Source organism: Neodiprion pinetum, chromosome 2 (genome assembly GCF_021155775.2).
Source record: "Neodiprion pinetum isolate iyNeoPine1 chromosome 2, iyNeoPine1.2, whole genome shotgun sequence".
In the NCBI taxonomy this organism is placed as follows: Eukaryota; Metazoa; Arthropoda; class Insecta; order Hymenoptera; family Diprionidae; genus Neodiprion; species Neodiprion pinetum.
In genome coordinates, this window is record NC_060233.1 from 29,297,221 (window position 1) to 29,317,940 (window position 20,720).

Sequence of the window (20,720 nt, forward strand, 5' to 3'; positions counted from 1 at the left end):
GTACGTAAAACCGTGATTCTACACACTTTCATTCGTCAAATGGTTACCTTCAATTTATTTATTTATTTATTACTACATACTTCCCGCGATGTCCTCTCTTATTTATTGCCTCTGTTGACGTTGAATTTTATCGCTCATTTTATCGCACTCCTCAAGGCAAAGGGAAACAACCTATCACTTAGATTTGCAAATGGAATTGATTTTATTCTGTAATTTGGGTACATATCATGTTTCATTACTTGCAATATTCGATTTTTAACACGTATTTGCCAATTTTGATTATACGTTTTAAAAAATTTCCAGCGAAAATATTATTGTTGTATGAAAACTTTGCGCATAAATGTTCATTTATGATAAACTCTATGCCCTCGCGCTCCGTGATATGCATTAGGTGTATTTTTTGTTTATTAACGTTGGTGTTTTTCTCAGCTATTTATTCTTTGTTCTTTACCGGAAGTTTCTTTGCTTCAGGCGTCGGATCCGCTTCTAAAATGCGTGATTTTGACGACTGGCCTGACCCACCGCTGTCAGCGACTGAGGATGATTTGGTATCACCGTATTCCGACTCTTCGACAAACGATCTCGATCAAATACGCCCGCAGGATCTTACCAAAAATGGTACTTACGTTATTAGACGAGGTCGTAAAAAGGAACGAAAACTCTTGCCCAAAACACCGACAAAAACGAAGAGTCTGTCATTTGATAACTGCGAGGAGGCTCGGCTTCCTGACGCAAAAAGATACTCCAGTACCTTCGACAACATCAAGAGTCTCCTTAAGGGTACTTACCGAGCATTTTTATCATCGTGATCATTGTTTGCCCCTTTTTCTCCTTTTTATTAACGTTCATTGTTGTTTCATTATTCATAGAAGGAAGACTGGAAGGACTGGACGAACCGCCGCCGGATTTCACACCGCCGTTACCCCCGGAATTAGTTAGGGTCGTCTCATTGCCGGTGATAAATAACGAGTCGGGAAGTCGGGCACAATTGGAAATGACCGTAGAGGAGGAGGAGACGTCGTCCGATATATCGGACAAGGATAAATCGGAGATTAAGAAGAAATCATTGGGCGTCGGTAATTTCGGTGGTGAAATCAGACCCGTTCTGGTTACCCTGGACGCGTTGGAAACAGATCAACGGTGCAACGGTCCGGCATCCGCGATATCGATGTCGAAAAGTATGGACGCCAAAATACCGGTGAATCTACTTATTGAGGATCAGATAGTGAAGAAGGCGCTGAACGAGAATAGAAGACAGTTGGAAAAAGTTAGCGATGCTATAAAGGAAATTGAAAATGTTAGGAACAGCGAGTCGTATGAAAAGAGGCGAAGAAACGCCGCCGCTTCTTCAGACACTAAATCTAATTCGAAGCGTAACAGCTACGAGAGCAGTAACGATGATAAGAAAGTCATCGACAATCCCTTCGATAATAGACCGAGGAAACAGAATAGTTCCGATTCCGAGACGTCGAAGACTAGCTCGTCGGAAGCTGCGGAGTTCGATCGTCGAAAAACAAATGGCAGCGATGTTTACAGTGCCGGAAGACGGATCAGGCAGAATGGTAACGATCAGAAACAAATCGAGAACGTGATAGACGCCATACTCGAGGATTCCAAGAATCCTGAATTTCAGGTAAGATTTTATTACAACTCGTTACTTATATTTATTATTATTATGTTTTCACCCTCGAAGCACCTAAACCTTCGTCCTCCTCGCCCGTATGTTGCATATCAATTCTTCCTCGACACGCAGGTCAGCGTCGAAGTTCTCGAATTTCCGCCGCTTCCTCCGTCTCCGGTCGAGGAAGCCGACGAGGAGAGCTCCGACGTGGGTGTCGGTGTCGGCGTCTCGGTGACAACCAAGTCCAGCAAAACTCTCGGAAACGGTAGCAGCAGCAACAGCAGCAACAACAACATCAACAAGGCCAAGAGCCACGGTACCAAAACGGTCGACTATCGACCCAGAGTTCCTCCTCATCGCGCCGCAATCGATGCTAAGGATGGCCACGTCTCGTCCCTTAATACCAGGTCAATGGACGCCGGATTCTCCAGAGGAAGACGCACTGCCGCCGGTAGCGGATCGAGGAGAGAGGTGAGTCACGATTTCAACGCGGCGATTATTACGGTCGTGAAAAATTCACGCGGATCGATTATACAAGGTCTGGAAGTTCGCGGGAGATCGAAGTTATAAACCGAATACCGAATCCGACATAGTTTTTCGAAAATTTATACACCGATTGATTTTCTTCACCAAATCTATCAAAATTATTAATTTTTTGTGATAACAATCATATTCTTCAGCGTGGGTAATATTGAATCTAATAAACGTGACAGATGTCGCAAATTTTCGTAAAATTTATTATACCGTCATAGTTATTTATGATGAAATTGAAATTCCGATTTATCGTACGTTGTACGGGAATGGACAGAGAACAAAAATACCGAGAATTAAAGACGACGCCGAGTGAGATTTGTTTTGAAAAATAAATAAATTTATGTGTACGCACAGTTGTGTACATACCTACGTACGTACGTGTGTATGTGTAGATACCAAGGCAGAAATCATTCCTCGGCAATTTATTTTTCGTCCCCCTTGGATGTGTGACGGCGGGTATAGTCTTCCCGTACCGTATATACGACGAAGGATCCTTCTCTCGGTATCTGCCATCTAGATACAGCAACAAAACGGCCGTCTCTCCAATTCCCCGATCCACTTTTACACGCCCGAGAATATACGTGTATACATGGGAAAGGGAATAAAAAAAGAGATGAATACAAAAAAAGAGATTCGGTGCAGGAGTCTAAATCAGAAGTCGGAAGGAAAAGGGACGTTCAAAGTAGGACACTGGGAAAAAGAAAGGGGAAGAGAGATATATGTATGTATGTGCTGGCTCAAGGGAAACGTCCGCAACTGAATAAAACACATCTAAAAGATGTCGCATATATCGACCCATTCGGAAATCTAATTTTCTTTTTCTTTTTCTTATCATTCTCATTTTTCTAACGTGAAGAAAAAATCAGAATAAAAATAAACTACAAATGTCCTGGAAAGACGTTAGGAAATTCCCGTGTCGTATTAGATCGGATTTATATACCTATTTATGTACGGTATTGTTCACTAATGCACTCCCCTTCGGACTAACTTGTTTTAGGTACGAAACAAAACGCGAGTTCGATTCTATACGAGTTATGTGACAATGACCGGCTATGCATCTGACGTGAGAGAGTAGGATGCATCGTCACACAATTCGTACAGAATTTAACTCGCATTTTGATTGTTCGGGACCCCGAAAACAAGTTAGCCGGTAGGGAAATGCATTCACGAACATTATCGTGTAACATGAAATCGCATCGAAGGCTCGCGTGCTTGATTGTCTCGGGAGGGATAAAAACAGCGGGGCGGGGGATACGAGTGTGCTTGGCTGTAATGATAAATAAAACATTGCCCTGCGTCTACACGCCACCCTATCTTCTAAATTATGAATTAGCATCGTACCTCTACGATACACCCTCTACACGCATGTAATACTTATCCATGTTTCACCATCGCGTCGTCGTCGTTGCTGCTGCTGCTGCTGCTGCTGCTGTTTTGACGCGCCTGTTGTCTTCATTTTTCGCGTATAAAGAGATATAAAAGTGCAGTATAAATATCTCCGAGAGTAATCTTCAGAGTTTTTACGTTTATATTAAAGCATTTTATTGATTCGTCGAATAAAAATTTTCCAATGAAAAGAATAAAGAAAGAAAAAACCCCGACTTCTTGGGGGTATAACGTTACAACTGTTCAGAAACTCGAGGTACAAGTTTAATCCCGAGATTTGGGAAACTCGATTAAATATGTCTTGAAGTTTGTTTTATAGATTGATGGAATTATTGAGTAATCTATCAAATTCATATCGTTTGTCGTGGGGGTAAACTTGAGCGGATTTTATACGTGTACGGGTGAGATATATAAGTAGATATAGATTGCGCCGAAAGAAAATTAAATAGATTGAATATCTCTCTCTCTCTCTCTCTCTCTGTACACATATAGGTATGTACGTAAAGAGATCGTCGTACTCGTACGTACCTTCGAATCAAATTAACAAAGATAAACTTTTATTATACAATTCTCGTTATACCTATTCCACTTTACCTTTTTGCTAAACTTTTATCCTTGTCTACCCTTTTGTATAGTATGTATTGAAAGGTATAAAAGCTTTCGTAAGTTCGTTAAAATGGCTCGTTTCATTTGTAGTAAATTATTATTGTTATTATTATTATTATAACTAATATATCCAATGAAATGAAACGTAGGAGATTTCGGGAGAGCAAATTGGAACAAAGAATAAAATCGTTCTATAAGTTGTTCATTGATTATCCATACTGCGACGAATACCAAATCGAGTGATTGGTTGTATTGAAAAGTTTAACAGCTCTGCAGTAAGTTTTTTTTTATTTCGGCGCACATTGTTTCTTTCTTTTTCATTTCTTTTTACCCGTTCAATATTATATTTTTCACTTTTATGAGCGTCCAAAACGTTTACCTTAGAAAAAACTTATGGAACGGGAAACGGAGTTACATTTTCTCTTTCGATGTCTGGAAAAATTGCCAGTGATATTTGACTTGCGATATTTACCTTGTAGTTTATTCAAGGGTATAAGGGTATAAATTTATATTTCGATATCGCGTTGCAGATTAGTTAGAAGATGTGAAAGTAATATTGACTCAGTTTCGACATATGTGTTGTTGAAAATACAATTATTAGCTACATGTAGAAGTCTAATATTGTATCATTCAATACACACGGAAAACATTTAAGAAAAAGGAAACAGAAAAATGTTCTCTTGGTTGGAGTTAAATCGATTTCAAAATTTGGCGTACTTATTATACGATACCTTGCTATGGAAATGCGGATTTTTCCTACTTCTGAAAATTGTTCAAGTAAGAATAAAACCTCCGTGAGAATTTTGTTGGTCTTTTACGATTTACCGCCGGATTAAGCCATTTCATATGATAATTTACGAGTGTGCAAAAAAGAAAAAGAAAACAAATTCACGCGTAAGAGCGCGTTTCAACATATAGAATTCGTATACTGTATCTCTTTCTCAAAGAGAGATATCATACGCACAGAAATAACATCTGTTGATTTCAGTGAAACGTGAAGCATCGAGGAAACGGGAGGGAAAAAAAAGGATAAAAGCTCTGCACATGGTAGTTCAATTGAAATGGAAAGAATATTGAAAAACGATGGAAAAAATAGGTTGACTATACTCGACCTCTGCACCTCCACACACACTCACGCACTCGTGCAAATAATACATCACCATCCATTATAACCATACATAATCGATATTGATGCACGTACCGACTACCGACGGCGATGGTAGTGCTGCACCTATTTCATTCGCAATATCGGATATTGCAAAGAGCTCGGTTAACATTTTTAATCCAATAATGGAAGTTACGCTTACGTCAAGGCGCGGCGAAGCTTTTCCCGTACCAAATTCGTACTAACTTGATGTTAAACCAACCGAGCGAGCGAACGAGCTATACGCACAGCCATACTTGTACACAGAAACGGAAAGCCGTCCGAGCTGGGGAAAACTTTGCCAAAATGAAACTGATATACGTATATATACGTAATATATACATATACGTATTACACACATTGAATAGCCCATTGACCATACGCGCAACGTGCAGTGTATACGGTAGAAATGCATTTCTGCATCCCGCGTATAAAGAGGAAGAGCAATGATACGCCCGGGCATGTATAGCTGTAATACTGTCATCTGTGGAGGATTTTCCTGGCTTATCCGCGTGAAGTATGGCTCTATTTTTCTAATTTTAATGGCAACGTAAAGGTGGGGATTGCCTTGCCGCGAATAGCGAGTAATGTAGGCACGTGAATAAAGATATACAAATATACTGTACATTATGCGAAATGATGCGGACGAATAAATAAACCGAAGAGAGGAAAATCTCGTGTTAAAAACTGATAGTTTAAACTGTCGCAGATTTACAGAAAGAGGTTGTATCAGCCACTATACTGCAGGGCTTACATTAAACCGGCTTCGTGGCTCAGAACCTCTAGCCAGAGTTTGTCGATAGTTGAAGCCGCACCGCTGTGCATTTCCACCGAGTTATTTCACTTGGAAAATCGACTCGAATCGAGTACACCTTTTTCTCCGTCCAAAAGATAACTTGTGGATTTCTCTACTTTTTTACCTTCGAACTGATCTCGTGACTATATTATCATTATTACCATCATTCAAAAATTTATTCGTTGAGATTTGTTGGAAAATTCGAAATTTTGGAGTAATTGTTGTACTCATCGAATAAGAATCTTCAAGTCTGTTTTCACTATTCTAACTTAATAATTATCTCGTCGACGTAATTACCGAGATTATACTGGTGTGAGTAATTTAAGTAAATCAGTATTAACTACCGTGAAAAATAGTATTAGAATCGGGGACGAATTTAGAATGATTGAGACTTATTCTTTCTTGCCGGTTCGATCGAATTTATCTTGCGAATGGAAGAAAATAAGCGCAACGAAGATACGAAAGATGACTTGCTCGATATTTTCTTCACTAATTTCCGTCCTTTTCTTTCTTTCTTTACGAAGGTTCCTGTGGAGCGGAGAACTCTGCCCACCGATTTGCCGGGTCCGTCGAGGCGGAGACCCTTTGCAAAGTGGCATTCACCGTCCGCGGAACCGTCTTGTCCTTCCCCGAGTGCCGGAACGACGGTTTCCGGTATGCAGACGTCGTGCTCCCTCCCGGAAACTCCGGTTTTCGCCAGAGGCAGCGACATTCCTCGGACTCCGCAGCACGCCGGAAACCCTGGGCAACAAACGCGTCGTCAGCCCGGATGGTACGCCCCAACGACCGCGACTACTGGGTGAGATGCGGAAAAATTCGAAGATTTTGACTATATTTACGACGCAGAGGTGAGCTAAATTTCATTGGGGAATTCGATTCTAAGGTACAGGAGAAACAACGTTGGCCTCGAACAGGCCATAATCGGTACGGAGCTGCTGAGACTGGCCGGAGGACCGAACAGAGGCTGGTATCCTACGAGGAAGGGAAATCAGCCGCGACCCGCGTCCATCGAGCATCTCGAAAGGCTGAACAACCTCTACGACGCTCGTTTGCCGGGTGGTGGAGAACAGCAGAGGAAGCCTCTTACTCTGCCGACGAACATTACGCCAAATAAATACTTCGGCCAAAGTAAGCACAGCTCTGCCTCCAGCACCCGCGAAGCTTTACGGAGGGTCACTAGCTTGCTCATCAAGAAAGGTAAGCGCCGATATTTGTGCGCTCTTCAAAGTTATACGGAAAGAAACAAAGAAGATTTACGAACATCATATCGATTTCTTTTTATACTTGTATACGTTGCAAATATTCAACGGGAGTCGAAGAGTATAAAGTAATATTTGAACTTCGCGACTCGTGTCTACTATCTGATACTCAATATTATTTTAGACGTTACGACTTGTTCTCGCTTGTATCGCTTTATCCGGAAATTGTTCAAACATCGGAGAGCTATGCTTTTACATGGCGATCATTTTACACCCGCCACATTGAACCACAGTTTCTGGAATTTTCAACTTCTCGTCGGTGAGCATTTCAAAAATTCAATATCGCTGATATGTTTTCGTTGAAAAAAACTCACCGTGAGTTCGTGAACCTTTTCCTGTTTCAATAAAATCACAGGATTTGTTTAACTTCGAATTCCCTTAATTTACATGAAACTTTATTCAAGTTTACAGAATTGCGTCTGATCTTTTTTGATCTACGAATCACGTCGACGGTTGATTGAATTCTTCAGAATCTTACAAGTATTGATATTGAAACTTCAATTTTCGAGGATTTTACTACCAATCCTCAGAGATTTCTAGTATTTTTCTGGATTTATCAAGGCTTCCTCCTTGATTTAATATTTTATTCAAATACCACTGTATTCCGACGAATTTTAAGACTATAGTTATTCCTAAACTATTGTAAATTCTCAGTCTGAATCAGTGTTTCCATTTTCCGTCACAAGAAGAAAAAAGAAGCAAAAAATGAAAAAGAAAACGAACTGAACAAAGAAAATCAGAAACTTTTTCTCAATATATGGGTTAGAATAAATTTTTGAACTCTTTCCCAACACAGGAAAAGCGAAGAAATTATTTACACGTCTACGCTATTATTGAGTGTCTCGTTCGTTCGTTCGTTTATTCGTTCGTTCAATTCTTGTATCACGACGTTGAGGAAATTCGTACAGGGTGAAATGTATCAGTTTTCCGCTAATCGATATTTCGCAATACTGAACCGTAAGCGAGATACTTGAATGTCATACAATCATTTCTTACGACACCAGAGTCAGTTCGGGACCTGAATTCATTTGGAAATTGTATAACATTCACAAGCTCTCGAAGAGATACGAGTATGAAGAAAAAAACTTACCAACACTTCTTTTTTAATAGGTAATCATTGGGTATTTCGTATGGGATTCTTACTTACGAAACAAAAGTAATTCTGTAATATCTCGAAACATTAAGATTTTTTCAATCAGCGCTTTCCTCTTTACTTCATATTTTCCATATGAACATTCAATTCCGCGAAATAAATTGACCCTGACGAAATTCCAGCCGTCACATATCGATTCCAACTATAAATTGTTTCTTTGCGTGTATGCGCGTGTGCTTTTTTTTCTCTTTCCGACCATTTTCAAATCGTAATGTAAATTCTTGACAATGAGTAAAAACAAATAAGTCTATCTCGCTATCTCCTATGTGACCTTTCGTGGCATAATCTTACTTTACGTATACGGATATGTAGGCATATGCATAGTATACATAACTGTACTAATTCTTCACTCATTTAACTATCAGTAAACAAATAAGAACTTTCGCCTCCCATGATAATGAGCTAACAACATCTATGACAGGCCTCTTCTCACTTTCAATTTGAAACAAGGTTCTGCATCAGTAATCGGACCAGTTACTCACAAATTTACTGCATGAAGCTTTATTACACCGATTATAAGTTCGGGACTACTTACGACGCTACAGCATTTCTACATTATTTTTTGCAACTTTCTATCCTATAAAATTTCTGACAGTTTCACCTCTACTAAGTTTTCTAGCTATCATGACCTCTGATTATTCAGTAAGTTTCCCCTCCTTTTTCTTTCTGTATTTACAATGAAAGGAAATTTCGCTCGGTCTCGGGACTTTGCATGCTAAAAGTAAAATTTTTGGTAAAAGTAAGTGAAGATTAATAACTTGATGGTTATTTTTCTTGAAAAGAGATTCACAGCGGAAGAAGGCCTTTCGAATTATATTTAAATCTTGTGAGGTAATGACGATAATAATTCCTTACTTGCCGCATGTGTTTTTTTCTTTTCAATTATCAACAATAGATGTCTACAAGAATGATGTAACAATCTTTTTTATCGACAGTAGCTCGTAGAATGAACTCAATGATCTGACTTATCACCGTACTACGAATCTACCTGAAACTACTCTGGGCCACAAGTTTTCAGTCGGTATTTCAACGATCTACCCACACGTCCTTCTTACCTTTTTCACTACTCATTAATCGTTGCTAATTAGATTTAGGTTATCACCCTTTGCAACGCTTAACACGTCGCTTCGACTTTTGTCATCTAATCCCCCGCATGACGCATAATTCCTATACTAGGAATGTCTAACTTGTATGCAGTTATCGTGACGTCAGTGTGAAATTATCACCACCGTCGGGTGGTGACATCTGGACGATCGTTTGTTGAACTAACCTCCGCTGACCGTGAGCGACCTTGAAACAGCGACAGCGGACAAGGACTCTTTCGCAGTATGCTGCTGCCGAGGGTCTCTCGCCGTACGATGGAATTAATTTTATCTCGACGCAAACGAAAAGGAAGAAAACACGAGAGAGTAGACGAGAAAAATAAGTACTTGACGCGTCGTCGTAGAGAAGTAAAAAAAAATAAATAAATAAAAACGGATAAAAAACAGAAAGGGAAAGAAAAACGCGTGGTCCCGTGGAACGGGTGGAAGTTAACACATCCTGACGAGAGCCTGCCGCGGTAGAAAAATGTTGGGAATGTTTTTTATCGTTGTACGTTTAAAAGTATCTACAACGGTTTTATGGTTCCTGAGGTATCCATTGAACACAAGCCATACGCTGTGTAAATAACTGTCCTTTTCTCGTCGACGAGAATTGGTATTGGTATGGTATATTGTATTTTAATGGTACCTCCGTTACTCTTGCATGCCAAGGTACTCACTCCCCGTGTGTATGCGTATTATACTTTGTGCAAGTACCGACTTGACGACGACTTCGGCGAATAGCGGCACTCAAGTTGAAATACCGGTATATTTGTTGGTCGTCGGATGGAAAAAAAAGCTACGAAGTAGAAGCACAAAAAAAGAAAAAGTAGAAAAAACAACACCACACGAACCTGTGTTTTGAAACGACTTTAGAAATATTGACAACATCTTACGTTAGATTGTGTGTATGAATATACCTATGTCGTATGTACTCATGTGCAAATCAAGGTTTTTGAACCTAGTTCGAAGCAATACGCATCGTGCTTTTTTATCTTTGTATTTGATTTGTTATTTCCGTTATTTTTTCCCCCAATATAACTGTGGCTACGTGTATAATCACGAGAAAAAAAAAGTAAAGTTTGACAATAATTTATAGAAATGTATATTGTGGGTTTTTCTGCTTCCATTTTGATTTGAAGATTTTTTGAATTCGTTAGATTCTTGGCTCGTTTGATCGACAAACCTAACGAATCGTATACGAATGTGTAACGTGTAACGTAAGGGGTATTTTTGTTCGTGTACAAAAATCGCCGAAAGACGAGTCCCTACGGATTAGTAGCAATAAAATTTACGTCGCGAAGAATAGACGGAGGATTCTCTGTGTCTCTTTTGTACTATCGATATGTAGATTTATACCGTTCGCCGCTGCACTATGTATCGTATCGTATTGTATTATTATATACATAATTGTTCGTACGAACAATATTTTTCAACCACACAATGCGCTTGTCTTATCAACGTTTTATTTATAGAATGTCAGAACGATATCTAATACTCGCTCTCGAAACTTGCCATCTTGCGGTCACCTACGGACACATCATAATTTTAGTTTTTCTTTTTTTTCTCTTTCTTTTTCTAATCTTCGATTTGTTCATTTATTTCTTTTTAATTCGCGGCAATCGATCAACACCTCCGGACAATGGATTAACTGATCTGAAACGATATCTTTTATTTTTTATTTTCGTAAGGCACGTCATTGATTTCTCCAAATTTCAATCATTTTTGTTACTTGAGTATTGTTAGAAGCATTAACGTTATGCATTATATACGTTTAACGTACTTGTAACTTGACTGTAATCAGTTTGCAGACAAATCAAATATATCATTAAATATAATAGATATATGATATATCTATATTGTTATTTTCTTTGTGTGGAAAACACAAAAAAGAGATTCGGGCTCTCTATAAAGCTTATTCTATATACCATGTCATTTCCCTATCAACAGTCATTTTCATTTTCTCTGAAAACCATTCTCGGTCAACTATTAGCGCCGATTAAAGACGACATTTTAACGAACTTCGGAGCGTTAACGTCCCAATTAATATTCGATATTCTTCCCTTCCCTAACGCATTTATTCATTTATCATCTACATGTATTCGTCCATGTCTTTTTGCCCTTCGGACATCCGTTTTACGACAACAGGTGACGGCTTGGCGTAGTTCACGATGCTCCGGACGTCGCGACGCCTCCGGCGCGGCGTCTCCAACGTCACGGGCTAGGTTCTCCCGCGTTGTACGTGATATCGATTCTCGGAACTCGCGTTGTACGTACATACACGCACACGCATGCGTCCACGCGTTTTACCCGCAATCGACACACGCGGACGTTTCCTGCATGCATTAATATGTCTCCTTGTTCGCGCCGTACGACGCTTACATGCAGCAGACGTTAAAACGACGAAATGCAGGCGACAAGGCTGTCCGTGCCGTCCGTGCTGACCGATTCTCGCTTTTGCGCGTTCATTCGGAGACTCGATTTCAAACTCACAATCTTTCTCGAGGATTCCAACTCTCGACGAATACTCGGTGCTCAGATGTCTACGGATACGCAGGGATTTTCCAAGCGAAATGTACGTTATATACCGGAGGTTTCTTGGAGAGAGGCAAGGATAAGCCTGGATATCGTTCTTTTCAAGTATCTGTCCTGCTACTGCGCACTTTGTACCCTACCGAAAACAGATTTAATATGGCACGTGAATGTAGAAAGTACGTGTCATACAGAGTCCGGAATACGAAGGCTTTTACAAATACTGAGCTACAAGCTGGTTTGAAGATTATCAACAATTTTGTCTTTATCGTGAAAATGATATGACATTTTTCACGAAATCGAAATCATCAATTAACTAACGCGACACTTTGATTTTTACGTATTGCCGAACGCTTTAATGCATCGATGTTTTTTTTCAACATGGAAAATTTCCTTCGAAGGCTTTGTTCGATATGAAATTTTTTCACCTCGACGAGGGTGATCGAAGAATTCTACACTTTTTCACCAATCATAAGAATCTTTTTTCAACAGTGTGCACGAGACGAAAATCAAATCTCGCGTCAGTGTCAACGGGGGTATACGTACATCTGACGGAGAATTAATTTCAATGAAATTCAAATTTACATGAGGGCGTGGGAAATGATTGAAATGATTTTTACAAATCGTTTTGCACTTTGTTCGCGCGTATAACGCGTGCCTGCAGACACATGATGCACGTGTTTATCATACGTATAACGTTAACCTCCTCGTCTCGATGCGAATAACATCAATTGCAAATAGTTTGTTCTTGTCGGCGGCGAGAGGTGAACGTTTACATATGACGCGATATATGTGCCGCAGCCGTTCACTCCTCGATAAGGCTGACCAGTGCCCGCCGGTTATAAGAACCTCGTATACGTGTTGTACACGGCCAGGAGATGCAATCGTCGTTTACCACCAGTTTACGTCTCCGCGATTCTCACACTCTCGTACTTACGTCTGTAAGTTTACAGTTATACGCAGTCTGGACCGATCAGACGACGTTAAATTATCACGCGTAAATGGGAATGTACTATCGGTCCTGAACCATGTGCGGCTTCTGCTGGAAAATTATTATTTTCTGAAACACCGGAATCTTCGGAGTAAATGACGAGAACGAAACTTCCTGAAATCGTACAGATTTATTCACAGTTTGGACAACTCTGTGTAATAGAGATAAGGATTTTTGTAGAATTCATTAGCGTCCCGAAACCATGTCCCGGAATCGTCGAGAACAAACAATAATGTTTCGAAATGATTCGACTCGTGACTAACGTTTAATCAGTTAGCTGTTAAACACTGACGATTATCTGACAACTTATTTCTTACCGTATTTTTTTTTTTTTTTTAACGAGTTTCCGTTATTCTACGGACAGCGATTAGAGTTTTGAACGATATATAGTGTATGAAGCAAGGGGGCGTTTCCGACCTGCGGCGATGACTTGGAAAATTGAAAAACATTCAAATATGTACGGACGGTACACTGACAGAAATTTTTAGTTCCGGTTACCGCTCAGTCCTTGACTATTTTTATTTCTTACCACAATTGAAAAATATAGTTCTTGGTAGAAAATGAAAATTAGTCTTCTAGTATCCGTTACTATTCTTTCTCATTACGATCGCTGTTGCTATATTTTCTTGCAACCGTTGCGAAAATTTTATGCTTTTGCAATAATAAATTGACGTTAAAGCCTTGTTTAACTAAAAAAGTAGAGTAAACCACAAAAACTGATTTTGCGTTGCAATTACCAAATAAGGATCAACGATAGCGCAAAATGGTTAGGCGTACCTCGTTTTTCGTAATTCTAGAATTTTTCTAGTTACTATAGCAAATGAAATTTTTCTCAGTGCAGTTGTGACGAAGAGTTAGTGAAAAGTAAAAATCTGAGAAAACCATTTACTACTGATACTTTCACATGAGAAATTTGCGTGTTTTCGCTCGATTAAAATCTACCAAAATGGGCGGATTTTTGTTAAACGCACATGTTCGTGTATCAGCGACATTATAATGGTAATTACGGGTTTTCGAGTTGCGTTGAATCCGCGCGCCGTGCACACTCTTGGAGATTTTTAATTCCTCTAACTCTCTATCTTGAAATCGATCAATTTATCATGGCTTCAAAGGATCTGCTTACTTTGGCACATAACACATACTTATAAGCATAACGTGTTCACCGACCTTGTCCTTCTTTCGAACCGTGAATCAGTGACGCTGATACTTACTGTTCCACTTTGAACACGTACATAAATACACATTATCGCACATCACCTGCCGCCGTTCCTATTTCACTCAGCTGAATGAATCAAATTCGGTCAATTCTTTCGACAAAATTCTTCGCTACGTTTTAAGGAGGTCGAGTTTTGCTCCGAGCACACTTTCTATAAGTGAAGCATTTTTAAATCTTTCTTTTCAACTGCACGCAATCTCGTATCAAAGTTAAATCGAGGAAGACAAAAAGAGAAATATATAATTTTCGACACGGGACAAAATTCTTCTATACTTGAATTTTATCGAAAATAATTTGACACGGGGTAATTAAGTGGAAGATAAAATCATGATTTCACGTTTCTTTCATTCGGCATAACCCATCGAACGTATACATGTACGTCTGCGATACGCTATAACGATTTCGAGCAGTGAGAATTTCAAGATTTCCCTACTTTTTGATGGCACCCTTATTCTAAGGGCGAACCACACCCTCTGGTGGTTGAGCTGCCGGGTTAAATCTTATTGATTTGCGTCGAGGGCAACAGGAGCCCCAGCAGCCCTTGGGTGGCGTTAAGGTTTCGCCGAACCCTCGACGTAAATAAAACATAGGTATTTTTATTTCTCCAACGATCCGTAAGGATGTCTGTAGAAAATTCACCGTGTTGAATCGAAAATAGTATGTTTTTTTTTTTTTTTTTTTTTTATCTCATATTTATTCATAATACTATACGATTAATGGTGAAAGTATCGCAGGAAGTTGGAAATTCGTGCATGTCGTCGGTCGATTAAATCGTTAACTTCCCAAATCGCTGCATTATCATTTAAATACTTGTATTATTGTTAGTGTTTTTATTATACACAACGGATGAACGAAGCGTGCAGCAAGATGTAGAAATTCGTTTTTACACGGCTCCAGGGATTTGAATAAAGTTCCTCCGGAAGAAGTTTCGGGGCAGCTTCGTTGTCGAATCTATGAATAGAGGTGAGGTCGAGAGTATAACGTAATGGTACGACTTCGAAATCCCGTGTTTCTACCGTAATCTAAAAATATTTGTATTATACGTATACGTATACATATATAATTCGGCAGAGTCTGCTTTGTGGCAGAGCCGCGTATAGTTTCTCGATTCACGACAAACATCGATTTATATACCCCTTTTTTGTATTAACTGTGATATAATTGTAATTTCTGCCCACTTGGAAATTCGAAAAAAGAAAAACCGGTCATAGAAATATTGTAGTAACGCGAAGAGTTTACTACCGTGTTGTATTCTCGGCTATAGTAGAGTCCTTGGCCTAAAACAATCTCTTTCCACATCTATACTAATGACTTGACAGAAATGGTTCGGTTTCGCGATATCCGCAGCTATGCACACAGGTATATATGTATATGTATGCGTATGTACACATAAATAGGTATGCAAGTCAGAGACATTCGAATATAGCTGCGGGGCTTTCCGTTTTAAACTGACAATGATTCAGTCATTCGGTCAATCATTTCCTTCCAAATTAGGCGAATCTCGTTACCGCAGTTGTGCAATGGGTGTGAAATTTTTTTTCAATTTCCCCATCACGCTCAAATTCAAATAATTCGATTTCTTAACCGTTGAAATCAAGCAGGAAAAACGCAGTTTTTCCATTTCTATATAATGTACATTTTATCCGTAATTATCTGCAGTAAGCGATAAACTAGATCGAATTTTACAACGATTATATATTAGGTTTACTTTTTGATTGATTTTTTACTTTCTAAAATATGCTTCTGTATTCTTGAAATACAATTTAAATTACAGCGCGAACGAATTGAAATACTTTTTTACCTTGACTCGTAAAAGCAGCTCTCTACATTCAATTCCAAAATCCGATATTCGAATCAAAAGTTTTACCGATCAAGACTTTAGTTTTTTCTTCGACGATCAACGGACTGTGAACACACATAGGCATACTTATGGCGGATGAATGTTACTCGGTATACTTCCATAAAACGTTATGTAGGTAATCGGGTAGACCGGTATTTGTAACTGAAACGATTCCATCATTCGTGTACGATATACGTATATACCTGTATATATGTACCCCGGTTGTATGTGTATATCTCTATACCTGTTGCAGTCTATGATTCGTGCTAGTTAAACATCAAGAATTATGAATCTCCGAATATAATATTGAACACAAGTTAATCGTAAGGTTGAAAAATTATTTCAACAAACCGTTTAACGCCGAAAGAAAGAACCGATCCGGAATGCATTTTCTCTTCGTTATTTCATACTTATGGAATTTCTTTCGAATTTGCCAAATTCTCTCCCTTTTTACCGATCATCAATCAATCAAATGTTCCCTGCATTGCACTTTTCGTCGATTCGATATCACGTCGGGGAAAATACATGTAATATCGATGGAAAATTAATGGCTTTACAATTGACGGTCAACGTTTTAGCGTGTGAGATCGAAAGGTGCTTATTACCATTTAATCGAACGACTGACTGCAGACTGCCGGGCGATGACCTAACAATAAGCCAAGGTATACAAACGAGATGAGATTGTGAAAAAATTCAGAAAATTAGCAGATAATTTTTTTCTTACGATATATTAAAAATAATGTTTGAAAAACTGTCATCGTTAATCGCATGACTGTGTAATATCGTCTGCTTCTATTGATGTTTTAACGTTTGGATAACGACATTTTATCAATTATCTACTTTTCTTATCATTCCGTATACAATTACTGGTCGTGTTGTTGTTGTAATTTCGTTATACAAGTGTACTTCCCCGAATACACCGGATGCTAAGTTTCTAGTACATGTATTATTCTCAGTTGATGCATCGTCCCGCGATAGAGCGGAAATAACGATAACTTAGCGTATTCAAAACTGCTGTGATTCATTTTTCAAAGCTATAACACGATAATTAAGATGCGGAAAGAGATGAAAAAGGACTTGTTATAATTTCGTACTAGCTGAAAATCGTCAGGCTCTTACGTATATTGGAAAATAATTCGTTTACTGGCGGGTAAAAAAAAATGTAAATGGTTACATCTGCGGAGAAAAAATAAGACAAAAAACAAAGTTAAAAGCGAAGAACGAATAGCGGCGACAAATTGGTCAACTATAATACGGTTAATTAAGATTACACGAATTAAACTACGTCCAATCATTGTCCTATTAAACAGCAGTATCGCTTGCCAAGTTGGCGAACGACAAAAAAAAAAAGAAAATAAAAATAAATAAATGAATCAAGTATCAGCATCTCATTTTCAAAAAACTCTCCGACATACCAGATCCGTAACATTCTAAAATTGGACGTCCAAAAATATCGTCTCGGGTATAAATATGACGAACATCCTTATCTTTTTCTCGTTTAAATACTTGATTTAGATTTCGTCTACGTATATAAAGCTGCAATTGAAATGAAATTTCGTCGCCTCAAATCAATATGCACAATGTGTACATGCCTGTGTGTACACATTTATAATATACATCATATATATATATATATATATACACACACGCTTCAATACAGTAATCGGTAACGCGGTGACGCCTGATCGTCTGTTGCGTGTTCTCGTTTAGACGCATTTTTACATGTTTTCTTTCTTACCGTTATCAGTTGCGGTTATACATGTATACTCATACGTCATGCGTACACATGTTCATAAATAATTACACTTTGGTGTTGCTATCAGAGTCGGGGGGACGCGCTGCCAGCTTCCGCGAGACGCTTCAGCTGAGGCAGCTCTCTGATATGATAAAAACAAGCCAGTGTTTTGTTGCACGTTTTGTACATACGTAACTTTGTGTACATACGACTATACGCGGTTGAAAAAATTAACGCAGAACCGTTCCGGAAAACAACAAACAGCGACAAAATATGAATTGCCCCGATTGTTGAGTCAGATCGCCGTAGAGTTTCGCCAAAGTTCAATACTTGGACTCGATAAACGTTCGGGCGTAAAAATGTAATCTTTGAAAACCGGAATGTCTGTATGTGAAGATAACGAAGAGTAACGATTAACTGACGATTAGATATAATTCATATACATACCTTAATCGGGCGAAAAGCTGATCCTTATCGCCGGACCCCGAGTCTAATCTTTTTACTCCTTCTTATCCGTCTGTTTTTATTTCATTTTATTCTCTCCTTATTATTATTTACTCATTCGTTTATATATAGGTATACAGTTCGTAGACATATGTATAACGTTATCGAGAGTGCGGCAGAATTACGATCTAATGCAGTGATTTTCATATTATTCTTTTTTTCTCTCTCTTGTTCTTATCGCGTCTTTCAGTCAAGGTTCTTCTCTCCTTCGCATACTGTCTAATAATAAAATTGCATTGCTCGATTTCAACTATCTCTAATAACCATAAGCTAACATTCTATCACGTAACAAAAGAAAAGTTTATATAGTTTTCTTTGAATGGAAGGAAGAAAAAAAAAATTGAAAAAAGTAACAAGTATTACAGAACAACACGACGTTTCTTTCTCTTCGATGTTACAGGAGGTAACAGCAAGGACAACAAGGTAGCCAAGGATATCTCACCGTCGGGACATTATCCTGGTAAGTTTAAGTTTAATATGGATTCATTTGATAAGACACGCCCGGTTACTGCAGGACGGAAAAAAACCATTATGAATTTATGCACTGCGTCGGAAATTATTATCGCTACTTCGTAACACTATATATATGCATATGTGCGCGTGTGCGTGTTTGTATAAAGGTGACTGTGCGGTGCCTTGAGAATTTCCTGTGATAATATTAGTATTTTTAGTCCAGTGCACCCCAGAGAGAGAACGAGAATCAACCTAATATATTATATGTATATATGTATATATATATATCTATTTATGTTTGGGAGATGTGGAAATTTGGTAAAGTTTTCACATTCTCAACACCCTGCACTCAGAGATCTAAGAGTCAATGACATAGTCGTATGGCGTATGCGTTGTTTGAAGAAGACAAAAGAACCAAAATCGTGTCATTCTCGTGCTACACGATTAATTTTCTTCCTAACGATCCTCATTAATCGTGCGAAATAATTGTTTCATTATTGACGTTACGAATACGTGATTTAGTTTTGAATTGAAAATTCGAAAGAACGTCGTTACGTCATTCGTGGAATAAAAATGCGTGAGTTAAAATTAGTATGTTAAAAACCTCTCCGATGTTTGCGGGGCGTTCTATATCCGTTTGGAAGATCGTTAAATGCCTACGCATCTTTCTCGGCGTTAGTCGGCACTACATAATTTCACGGTTCTCTCTTTCGCGTGTAATCAATTTTCATTCACTCAAATCTCGCTCCGTAGACATATCGCATCGATTAATTCATATCGATCGTACTTCTTCGTCTTCCGACATATACTACTCCTGCATTGTTCGTATGCACGTAGGTACTCTATAATTTCTCGTACGGATGTACGAGGGTGCTTGTAAAAACAAAAAAAAAGGATAGAACAAAAAAAGAAAAGAAAAAAAAAGAAACGTTGTTTTTTCTTAATCCGATGGCATATTCTCGGTAAGTGTTAGAGAGATTAGATTTACATCTAAGGCGAGGACGACGAGGCATTGGTGCGTTTGAAAATATCTTTGAAATCCTCCCCTCGGGGTCGTCTCTGACTTCTCTCGAATGTTGCGACGCGACGCGACGCCGCCGTCGTTCTCTCTCGGTAAGAAGCCGGCTGCACAGAGTTGCCTCCTCAAATTCCTAAACTATTAATATTACATAGTTATTTCTGTAACGGACCTCTTACTAGGAACGCCAACGTGTTCCTTCAAGCTTTACGCGCTCGCACCTCGCGTCTACTATCATAAGTTGGCCAATTTTTGGTATTATACTTTCGAAATTGAAAAATGATGAAAAATTTTTTTTTCATAGATGAATGTTTTTTTTTTTTTTTTTCACTTATTTATACCGGTACATGTTTATTCGAGGTGCTGCTATGCTAAATTTTCTCACTTATGCCGATTGAAAGTCTAATTGAAAATAACAGTGCTCTAACCATTCGTTATTTTTATTCATGTTTTATTCGACGGAATTTATAAATGTACATATAAAGCAGTCTCAACGAAAGTTCAAGTATTTGTGAAAACGCAACAGTTTGACTAAAAGAGAAGAAAAATAATAGAGAGAAAATACGTTTTCTTACGTGACAGCAAACCAAATCATTAATGTTCTAGTTATGTAAAGGATAGATTTAAAGAATTCGGCGTTTCTTTATTTTATAATACATACTCCAATTAAGACAAATGATACGAATTGTGCTCTAATGACGTAACAGTGAGTATTACACATGTACAGCGGTGAATAACAATGTTATTGGTGCCGTATTATTCACTTTTTTATCACCACCCCCCTCCCCCCCCCCCCCCCCCCCCCCCCCCCACGCGAATGTATCGCAGTGACGTAAATTCAATGATTATG

At 38.7% G+C, this 20,720-nt stretch overlaps 1 protein-coding gene across 10 annotated transcripts in view; it reads left to right on the forward strand.

Moving 5' to 3' along the window:
* LOC124211531 (uncharacterized protein DDB_G0287625) overlaps window positions 1-20,720 on the forward strand; it is a 183,185-nt gene that overhangs the window by 133,895 nt on the left and 28,570 nt on the right. For 5 of the 10 annotated variants that reach the window (XR_011176304.1, XM_069133261.1, XM_046610675.2 and 2 more), the window contains 6 exons: window positions 472-780; window positions 870-1,633; window positions 1,754-2,092; window positions 6,612-6,886; window positions 6,971-7,284; window positions 18,800-18,859. Coding sequence is in view for 8 of the 10 variants with exons in the window: in XM_069133261.1 (XP_068989362.1) it covers window positions 472-780; window positions 870-1,633; window positions 1,754-2,092; window positions 6,612-6,886; window positions 6,971-7,284; window positions 18,800-18,859 (2,061 nt within the window). In the remaining 2 variants the exon portion in view is untranslated. The remainder of the gene's footprint in view (window positions 1-471; window positions 781-869; window positions 1,634-1,753; window positions 2,093-6,611; window positions 6,887-6,970; window positions 7,285-18,799; window positions 18,860-20,720) is intronic. The other 5 variants (XR_011176305.1, XM_069133264.1, XM_069133262.1 and 2 more) reach the window with 4 other exon arrangements.